At 42.9% G+C, this 10,930-nt stretch overlaps 1 protein-coding gene across 1 annotated transcript in view; it reads left to right on the top strand.

Annotated features, from left to right (window-relative positions):
* The first annotated feature begins 263 nt into the window (after positions 1–263).
* hoga1 (4-hydroxy-2-oxoglutarate aldolase 1) overlaps positions 264–10,930 on the top strand; it is an 11,828-nt gene continuing 1,161 nt past the window's right edge. The window contains exons 1-6 of the mRNA XM_084465624.1: positions 264–625; positions 1,325–1,453; positions 1,740–1,867; positions 3,928–4,062; positions 7,617–7,713; positions 9,891–10,024. Coding sequence (XP_084321750.1) covers positions 412–625; positions 1,325–1,453; positions 1,740–1,867; positions 3,928–4,062; positions 7,617–7,713; positions 9,891–10,024 — 837 coding nt within the window. The 5' untranslated portion in view covers positions 264–411. The remainder of the gene's footprint in view (positions 626–1,324; positions 1,454–1,739; positions 1,868–3,927; positions 4,063–7,616; positions 7,714–9,890; positions 10,025–10,930) is intronic.

The raw sequence follows: 10,930 nt of genomic DNA on the forward strand, positions 1-10,930 counted from the left end.
ACAAATATCAGGATATGTAGGCCTATTGGCTATAACATGGACCAACTTTATCCATGAAACACTCTTAGAAAACGTACAAATAAAAATAAAAAATACCGTCACATTTATTGAAGTTTATGTTAAACCAACATACAATCTTTAAAACAGGTCGTGGGCGGGGCACTCGGTGAATGTCGTCACCCAACAAGCGTCAGTGTGACAGTCAACTTCACCTCGCAAGTCCAAACGTGGAAGGATTCAACTTGACAATGTAGATGAGGTTGCTGGGGCAGGCAAGTTCTACTTTGGGACGTTTGTCTTTATCAAGTCAATGTTTGCAGACCAGGGGTTTAGTCATTAACTGGAGGGGTTGCGACACATGCACTCAGTTCTCATCTTGGAGCCATCTGTGTCTGTCTCCAGTCGATCAACATGTTAGGTGTAGGAGCTGTAAAAAATATGTTTGCCCTGTCCAGAGGGGTTTACGTTACGCTATGGAAACGCACCGCATCCCAGGCTACGGGTCAGAGACTCGACATCAGCGGGATATACCCTCCTATTGCCACGCCGTTCACAGAGCAGGAAGAGCTGGACTATCACAAACTAGAGGAAAACCTGCAGAAATATGCAAAGATACCATTTAAAGGTAGTAGTTATAGGCCGACGGAGAATAGCACCGATTGCATAACCCGTCTTCGGAAACATGCATATGCATATCATGCATATCTTTATAAACTAATATCTGAGAATTATTTAAAAAAATGTTTTAAATTAAAGTGCTTCTGCAGATCCCATATGTTTAGACTATTCATGGCTTATTGACCTTCCCTGTCTATAACAAGGATTATCCTGCTAATTGTCGAAACGTCTATTGCTCCAGGGCGCAGCAAGGTTTCATGTATATAATAAACTCCGATGTTGTGTTAAATCAATAATTTGCCAAGGGACGTGAGTTAACCGGATCGTACGGGGCCAGATGAACCAGCATAGCCAACAGGAAGCTGCTATGGGTTTCAAGGATAGCCCTTCCGTCACGGATGTATATCGCCCCCTGTTGGAAATCATTCCTAACTGTCTCGAACAGGCCCTTTAAGACAAGACGGCATAACTATATAGCTTTAAAAAAAAAATATATATATATATATAGTGTTGTTGATATTTATTGTGTGTATATCATCCTACCTTTAGTATTACAAGTTTAGATGCTGGGCCACACCAGGGATTTTCCGTGCTCCCAAATCTAATGTATCGAAAAACAAAATCACAGTGTGTGTGTGTGTGTGTGTGTGTGTGTGTGTGTGTGTGTGTGTGTGTGTGTGTGTGTGTGTGTGTGTGTGAACTACAGGTCTGGTGGTGCAGGGCTCTAACGGAGAGTACCCTTACCTGACGGAGGAGGAGAGGGTGGAGGTGGTCAGGAGGGTCCGCCTCTCGCTGCCCAGAGACAAACTGGTCATGGCCGGATCAGGATGTGAATGTAAGTTTTTGTGTGTGTGTACATGACACTATTTATGTTTATGTGTAAGTATAAATATTCTATATTTGTCTGTGTGTGTGTGAGAGAGTTTGTAAAAATGTTTTTGTGTGTATAAAGATTAAATTAGATTGCCTCCCATCCACCTGTCTTAACCTCTCTCTCTCTCTCTCTCTCTCTCTCTCTCTCTCTCTCTCTCTCTCTCTCTCTCTCTCTCTCTCTCCATCCTCTTCTAACTCTCTCCATCCCTCTCTCCCCCTCCCCCTCCCCCCCTCCCCCTCCCCCCCAGCCACCAGAGCTACTGTCCAGATGACGGGGAGGATGGCGGGGGTGGGGGCGAATGCAGTGCTGGTGGTGACACCCTGCTTCTACAAGGGCAAGATGGATAGCCGTGCCCTCACTCACCACTTCACCCAGGTCAGCAGTGTCACGTCACCATGACAACAGACAGCTTGGCTGCTTAAGAGAGGCCGCTTAAGAGAGGCCACTTAGCGCCCCGTCCACACATACACAGATATTATGGAAACTTTGTATTTCGTCTGCGTTTTGGCATCCTGTCCCCACAAAATAACAGTTTTCGGTCACTGAAAACTGAGCTTTTAGAAAACACCCTGCAGGTTGGGGGATTCTTGTAAAGCCTTCTGTGTGTTCAGGTGGACGTGTGTAACTGATATTTTTTAGTTTAGTTTTTACTTTTATTTAATATATTAATATGCTGTTGACAGAATATCTAATATGCTGTTAAAAGAGTAGCAACACAAGAGAAAAAATAAATTAGTCTTAAATATTGAGACTAATTAAACACCAATCACCAAGAGTTATTTCTGATGATTTCTCTGCTACAGAGAGGGGATCAGAACACAGAGATGTGCTTCTGATGTATTCTCTACAATACTAAAAGTAGCAGTCAGTTGGTTTGTAAAGTTTGCACAAGCTGAAATATTTTCATTTGTAAAGGCCACATTGCAACTTCTCACCTCATCACCTTTCCTTTAAGAAGCAACGCCACGCCAGCTGGTTCAATGGTTAGATGTAACATTCATGGTATACGGTGCAGGTGCTTTACTGTCATTCACATGATGGGAGTATAAACACATCCCATTTTCAGCTAATTGGATGATTAGATTGTAATGTGTAATGATATTTGAATCAAATTTGAAATAGTTACAGACTGCAGCTTCTGAGGTTGGCAGGGGACATGGGGGAATCAAACCCACAACCTAGCCATGCAACTCTCCTGCCTGGCCCCTATTTGAGTCTACATTATATTGGAGTCAAGACTAGAGGTAAAATGTATGTCGATTTTTGTCAGTGTTAGAGCCTAACATCCCACTTCTAGAGAAGATCCATGTGAAGCCATATATGAAATAAGTCTACAGATAAAGGAGAAAGGAAAAACTAATCACAGGGATCGATGTTCTTTGTGGCATAACCAGATAATGGGAAGCAGTTCTCTCGTTTACATTCATCACATTGTTTAAAGTAGGGTCTGCTTAAGTATATATAATAGTTCATGTTCAAATGCAAACAACACGTCGAGACCTCAGTCAGGGATGTGTTTCCAGACACACAGTAGGCCCAAATCCAATTAACGCATTCAGGTGTTAGGTGCCCCGTTTCTCTAAATATTCAGCACATGTACATAATGTTGACAAGCTAATCTATGAAGTTGCCATGAACTGATAATTGAACGGAGAATCTTTGTGATCACAGTTGGATAAGCATGTAAACACGGATTTAGTTTCCGATCACTTTCACCTGATGCATCCATGGTACTGCTCCAGCTCCCCCTCTCCTCGTGCCCTTACCTAGGTTCACAGGACGGCCAGAGACCATCATGACATCACCACGTCCACTCTTTTGCATTTGGATGATTGACACATCTTGTTATTAGATGAGTCAGTTCAGTTGAATAAACCTCAGCAGATTTGCCTTAGTAAACATTTTAATTTAGTAGACTTTAGTATAGGTTAGCCAATAGTTTAGTAGATGTTAGTTAATAGTTTAGTTCAAGTCAGTTAATCGTTACGTAGATGTTTGAAAATATTAGCATGTTAGTAAATTGTTTAGTGGATGCTCGTAAATAGTTTAGAAGATGTTTTAAGATCTTAGTCAATGATAAAGATGTTAGTAAATAGTTTAGTGATGTTAGTAAATAGTTAAGCAGATATAAGTTAATAGTTTAGAAGATGCTAGTTCATATTTTAGTAGATGTTATTAGACTTTGGTTGATTTATGTTTATATTAGATGTTAGGAGACCTTACTAAAGGTTGTAGATCTTTACATCTCCAGATTTTGAATGTACTTTAATAAATAAAATGTTAATATATGTCAGATGTTCCTTAATGGTTGTAGACGTTATCAATTAAATGAAATATATTGTTTATTTTAAAATTTTCTTAATCTCTTTTGCTCTCTCTGTGCAAAACTCATGTCTGGCCTGTGATGGCTGTAACGGATGCTCTTGTGTGTGCAGGTGGCAGACAGCAGTCCCGTGCCCGTGGTTCTGTACAGCGTCCCGGCCAACACGGGGCTGGAGCTGCCCATGGACGCCGTCTGTCGCCTGGCTCAACACCCCAACATTGTGGGACTCAAGGACAGCGGCGGAGACGTAAGGAGCACTTCAAAGCCCTGGGTTAGGACTGGAGAGCAGGGTGGTCAGGGGATATGTATTATAGACAATATTATTATTATTATTGATAATGCTAATACTACTAGTACCGTATAACTAGTTGTTATAAACTCTACCGTATATCTAGTGGTTTGTTTTTTTATATACCGGGGAACTTGTGATTAAAAGGTAAGCCTTAGTGGTTGGATTGGATTATAGTATCAGTAGTGTTACAAAAATGTTCACATCACTGGTTAAACACTTCAATAGTCTCAGGGTCATGGGGTGAAGTTAAATTATATCAATCACATTTTTTATAAATGATTGTGCACATTAATAGAACAACAAGCAGCACTCATTCCAGCCATCCTCAACAGTGCATCGAAAGTCGAAAGTAAATCGAAAATAAGAGTGAATAAATTGTAAATCTTCAAAATACAAACAGAACATTGTCAGAATCAGTGGTCCCACAGTTTACTGCGATCACTTTGGACAAAGAACACATTGTAGCTGCACACACACTATTACGGTACCCTATGCGAGACCCAATCCTTCAAGCAACTCTAAGTAGTGCTAGTTAGTTTATCTGGTTATTATGGTGTGCCTGATGTCCTGTTATCTTAAAAATCATAGTTGTTGGGGAATTGTCTTTGATAAGGAAAATGAGTTTGTCCACTTTGGCTTGCCGTACAATAAGAAGACTTAATTGATAGGCTTAGATGATGAATTGAAATGATAACAAAGTGCAAATGTTAGATGTGTACACAATTAACATATTATTGGCAACACATTGATGATATTTAAAACTGGGATTTCTATTAAGGTACAATCTAAAATAAAGATAAACATAATTACACATAGATTAATTATATTGAAGTCAGACATATATTACTTTCAGGAATTAATGTAAATAGTATGAATGTGTTTCATACACCTTAAAAAATAATTGAATAGCACTTCATTATTTCGATTTAAAGGACACAAGACAACAGTGTGTGTGTGTGTGTGTGTGTGTGTGTGTGTGTGTGTGTGTGTGTGTGTGTGTGTGTGTGTGTGTGTGTGTGTGTGTGTGTGTGTGTTAAACAAGTCGGCATATCATAGAAAGCTAGTTAGCTGTGGTAGTAGTAAGTAATCTGTATTGGTAGCAGTAAGCTCTCTAGGCAGCTATTTAGCCGTGTTAGAAGCTAATTAGTTACTAACTGTGTTACAACTTTAATTCAATTTGACTTTAACTATTAATGTTTATCATTGGATAATGTTCTACAAAATCGATTTAATATTTTTTTTCCATAAAAAATAAAATGTAATTTAATTTAAAGTTCCTAAAAATATAAGTGAAAAAAAGTAGGTTAGAATTGGTTTAAACTTTTAATCTGAGATTTTTTTTTTTTCTTTTGAAAAGATAATTGAAAAATAAAAAGAATCTCACCAGTGATGAAAAACTATAATTTCCCTCCACACCTCATTTGTGACTACTTAATTATAATGTAATTAAAGAACATAAAGCTTTGACACCATTAATACGAACACTTACAACTGAGAGAGAGGGTGTGAGTGCTAGAGCACATGTTCAAGATTGTGTGTGTGTGTGTGTGTGTGTGTGTATGTGTGTGTGTGTGTGTGTGTGTGTGTGTGTGTGTGTGTGTGTGTGTGTGTGTGTGTGTGTGTGGTGTAGTGTGTGTATGTGCATACATGCGTGTGTGTTTTATAACTGAGAATGACATCAGTCAAATGTGTGATCTGCAGCAAGCTGTGCAGTTCAGTTTTAGTGTTCAGGCGGGAAGTGGATTAGCAGCGTGCTGGAGGATGTTGCGACGACACCTCCCCTTCTGGAGCCTTCTTCCATCATCATTATGGCGACTCCATACAAAGGCAACGTATAGACACGTTCCAGGTGCCTGTCGCCTGGAATGCGTCTATACGTTACCCCGTCGCTTTTGGTGTGAACACACCATTACACACACACGCTACACAATCTATTCCTTGTCCTTCTCGCATATATATTTTTTTATTTTTTAATCTCTTTGTATACTTATTACAATAACTGATCCCATACTTCTGCTTTTTACTCAAACTTTCGGAGCAGGTTGTCATTTTCTCTTGCTTGAGTAAATACAGTCCTATCAGGTCCATGTGCACACTCGGGTCCACGTGTGTAAAAAAAACCTGCCAAACTTCTCCAGATATTTTCATTGGTTCTGATTTTTAAACGTCTTTATCCAACAAATGACTGCAGGACTCTCCGTTTCCATCGGTCCAGTGTATATGCTTGTTAAAGAATAACAAGTTGAAGGCATTCAGGCCCATAAAATGCTTGGATTCCTGGTGTGTGTAGCATGTACAAATGACACATGTTTGTAGACAATCTAATACAAATATGATAAAGACCTCATCCTCTAAACCAGTCCTACTCATAGAACTATGTTTAATCGTAGTTGCATATTACTACTTTCTCTACTTTCTCTAGCCATAGGGTTGGATTAGTAATAATATTTAATTAAGATCTAGGTCTGTACTACGGTTAGTCTCGTACTAAAATGTGATTATGTGTAATAAAGAACACTTTATCTCTGCTGATAGACTTAGTCTACCATTTGATCATATTGAATAATATTTAATCCATCTGACAATATTTAATAAGCAGGCTACCCCTAAATCTTGATCAAAGCAGGGCCCAGCACGGCTCCTCGGCAGGGGTGGCGGGGAAATAATTTGTAGCGAGCAGAGGTTCTTTTGTAATGAAGACGGAGGCTTTCTAAAATTCATTAATTTTAATGGAAAGAGGATGGCCTGCGGTGGGGGTGGGGGGGTAGGGAGGGGTCCCCCTGCAATAGAGACCACAGTAATTAGGCTAATAGCGGCCGGGGCGTGCTAGCTTTATATTAAAATGCTTGTCTGTTCTGTCGACATCCAGGGGGGGCGGGGGGGCATCTATTACCGCAGCAGGATAGATTGACTGATGCGTGTTGGGAAGGAACATTTGTGGGGGGGGGGGGGGCAGGAGAAGATTGACTGACACACAAATGGTGTAAAAATAGACGTTTCAAGAGGTTTTCAAGGAACCTCAGAGCTAGAGGCTCTGCTTTGGATTCCCCTGGGGATCTGGCGGTAGTTTTGGGGGTAGAGTGTGTGGGGGATGGGCTGGTTGGGGAGCTTCCTCTGTTCTTCTTTGAACTAGGTCTGCGCTCCAGGTTTTTTTGGAAACGGTGCCTTCATATCTGGATTGACAAAGGACATCAGGGGTAGAAAGGCAACCAAAACAGCGAGCGTATGAATTATGCATTACCTCCCCCCCCCCCCCCCCATCCTTCATATATTCCTCCTCTTCCTCTCTTTTGAAGACACCTTCACTTTTTTTCATTGTCCACTTGGGACTTTCTCTCTCTCGCTCCCTCTCTCTATCTACGTAAAACATAACAAATATTTGGTCTGACAGCTAGTAGATTGGAGGAGGGATTTAAACACACTCTCACACATGTACACATATAACACACATAACCCCCCTGCCACACACACTCTCTTCCACACCCCTGACATGCTGGGTTTGTGTCCAGATCACACGGATTGGCCTGGCGGTCCATAAAACCCGGGGTCTGGACTTCCAGGTCCTGGCTGGATCGGCAGGCTTCCTAATGGCGGCCTACAATGTTGGTAAGACACACACACACACACACACACACACACACACACACACACACACACACACACACACATGATTTTGTTTATTAGTGCATGATGTCATTGCTTTTAGTTATTAATTGCAGTTAAGCTGTTATTGTTTGCTGGTATATATAATATTTATCATTGTCAGCTATTTTTTACTAAAAGGCATCAAAATAAGGAGTAAAGAAAAAGTGCTGAGAGGTCAGCACCAGAGTATGGAGCTAGATACAGGACTTAATTCCTTAATTTTCAAGGATCATTTAAATTTTTTTGAAGACTAAGCCGTGTTTCTTTCGACCAATTTCAATAATTAAGTCCCATATCTCACACCATACAGGAGGTTAGGGTGGTAGCATGGTAGCAAGCTTGCGAAAGGTTAGCGAGCTAGCGAGCTGGCATGGTAGTGAGCTAGCCTGTTAGTGAGAGGTTAGCGAGTGAGCATGGTAGAAACCTAGAATTATGTTAGTAGCGAGCAGGATAGCAAGCTAGCGAGAGGTTAGCATGGTATCAGGCTAACGTGATGGCGAGCCAGAGAGGCCTGCGGGAGAGGCTGCTTGCGATGGGGAACACGTATGAAGCGCGTGTGGAATGGATTAGACGCTGCGCTGCGGGATAAGCTATGATTCGATACCCTCAGAAACCTAATGAGTCATACGCTGCACGTCAAAGCCCCTCTTATACACAGATATACCTTTATCTATATGTGTCCGAGGGACGGGAGGGGAGAGAGCGAGAGGGAGAGAGAGATGGATGTAGACGGAGAGAGGGGGAGGGAGCACCGGAGAGAGAGGTTCTATGTCAATATGCTCTATGTCAGCACGGTCCTCACGGGGTCCAAAGCTGTACCCCGATAGGACCGTGAGCGGGAAGGGCGGGGATTCCGGCTGTCACTCAACCGTCAGAGTGTAGTTATTAAGGAGTCCTGAGAGCTGTCACTCAGAGCCTGGGCGGCTGGCCTGTCAGTCACTGGGGCCGGCTAGGTAGCCAGCACACCTGGCCCTGTCACTCATCTGATATGTATGGGGGGGGGGGGGGGGGGAGCAGGACGGTAGAATACAACTGAGCTGATATTAGATACGATCGATGTAGGATACATATAAGATATTCTATATATTTTTTCCATTATGTGTAATGGTAAAACTTCCAGCCTTTTGGGCCTTTCTCACAATGGCACCTGGGCAAGGGCCGATGGCCCCAAGATCACCAAGCCATCAATTTCTCACCCATGTTTGAACCTGTTAACAAGCGTAACTTTTTGTATCGTTATTGCCTCATCATTTACTTCTGCACGCATCCATAACTCACCTGGAACCCCCGACCACACACCTACACAAGTCGTCTTCCCCTTCAGTCATCCTTTACTGCCCGGCTAGTCAACGCAGGCGCTCATAAGAGGGGGTGGTTCCGTCCGATCCTGCCCGGTGACACAGGGCGTCATGGCCTCACAGTGCATGTTACAGTTTGGGAGGTATTGGCAGCGGGAGGCTCCTCAGACTAGCGGTACAGGGGATTGATGGTATCCAATAAGAGCAGACAGCCATAGAAACCCAGATCGCTTACTGTCTATTCATCATAACGGAAATCCATCCACACTCTGGAGGACAGCTTCATAATTTATACAGTACAATATTAATGTTCAACAGATGTACAGTGCACATCATGGTTGGTAAATAATCAATGTCTCCGCAGTGTTTTCTGTGTTTGTCAAGGTCCACAGGGGAAACTTTATCCTGCTGTGTCGGCTCCCTGTGTGTCTCTGCATCATGTGACCACACACACACACACACACACACACACACACACACACACACACACACACACACACACACACACACACACACACACACACTTCATGCACCATCTAGAAGTATAAAACAGGAATGCTTGCGAGTCTGAATTGGAAAAAGATGACCTTGAATGAGCAATGTGGGGTGTTGTAATTTGAGTTTAGATATGTTTTCTCTAATTTCTCTGGAATTTGGTGTCACCTGAAGGGTGAAATATTCCAGGATAAACACACACACAAACACACACCGATTATACCTATGTCTCCACAGCTCCACTAACCTGGATTACAATTGACTCATCCCATATCTTTGCCAAATCAAACAGAAAGACAAGTTTTCCCCTTTGCATGTGTCTGACCCTACTGTGCTGGTCCTCAGGTGCGGTAGGTGGCGTGTGTGCGCTGGCTAACGTGCTTGGACGCCAGGTGTGTGAGTTGGAGCGCCTGTGCGTGGAGGGGAGGTGGGAGGAGGCCAGGGAGCTGCAGTGGCGTCTCATCGAGCCCAACGCTGCGGTGAGTAGTGCTGATCACCATGATCCTATCACGTGTCTTATTCTGTATGTCGAGCTCCCATGTATACATCCCCGGCATACAGGCTCCATAGGCATGAGCGAGGAAACCGTCCCCTCTACTACTGAAACCAAAGCTACGTGCCCTTGACAGGCTCAATGTATAGCGTCCCCACAGGTCCCCCCCATCACACATATAACCCACATACAGGGATTGACACACAGTAACCAACATATGGATGCTGTTTTTTTGTGGTTCAATGTGGTTTATTTTCCCTCAATAGAAGTCAGAGAATGTAGCTTGCCGTTGAATGGGCCATGTAATCAGTTGACTCTATGCTGCATTCAGTGCATCTTTACAGCTTTTATATCAGTAAGGCCAAAGTACTGGAGAATCTGCCTTGTGATTCGAATGTCCCGGTGAACGTCTGCATATTTCCCTTCGTTTTAGAAAAACGGTGAACGCTCACCTACCTTTTTACAGAATTCACAATGAACACAAGTGATTCATTTCCACACTACACGGTCTCATCTGAGGAGAACACCGTGTACACTGTGGGACTAAAGGGCTGGGTTGATTCTACCAGCACATTGTCTATTCCCTCAACGAGAGCCCAACCGGCACCACAACGCTCTGACGAGCTTGAAAGCACAGAGGTCGCTCGACTGCCGCCGTCAATAAGAGAAATGTCACTGAGCGCGGTGACATTTCAGCGATGCCCCGCAGACACAAACCACTGCCCTTACAGAACAGACCAGCTGACCTGTTACTAGTTACTCGCACTGCTCACACAGACCTGTTACTGTAACTAGCACTGCTCACACAGACCTGTTACTGTAACTAGCACTGCTCACACAGACCTGTTACTGTAACTAGCACTGCTCACACAGACCTGTTACTGTAACTAGC

This window comes from Micromesistius poutassou (genome assembly GCF_964030765.1).
Source record: "Micromesistius poutassou genome assembly, chromosome: 3".
NCBI lineage: Eukaryota > Metazoa > Chordata > Actinopteri > Gadiformes > Gadidae > Micromesistius > Micromesistius poutassou.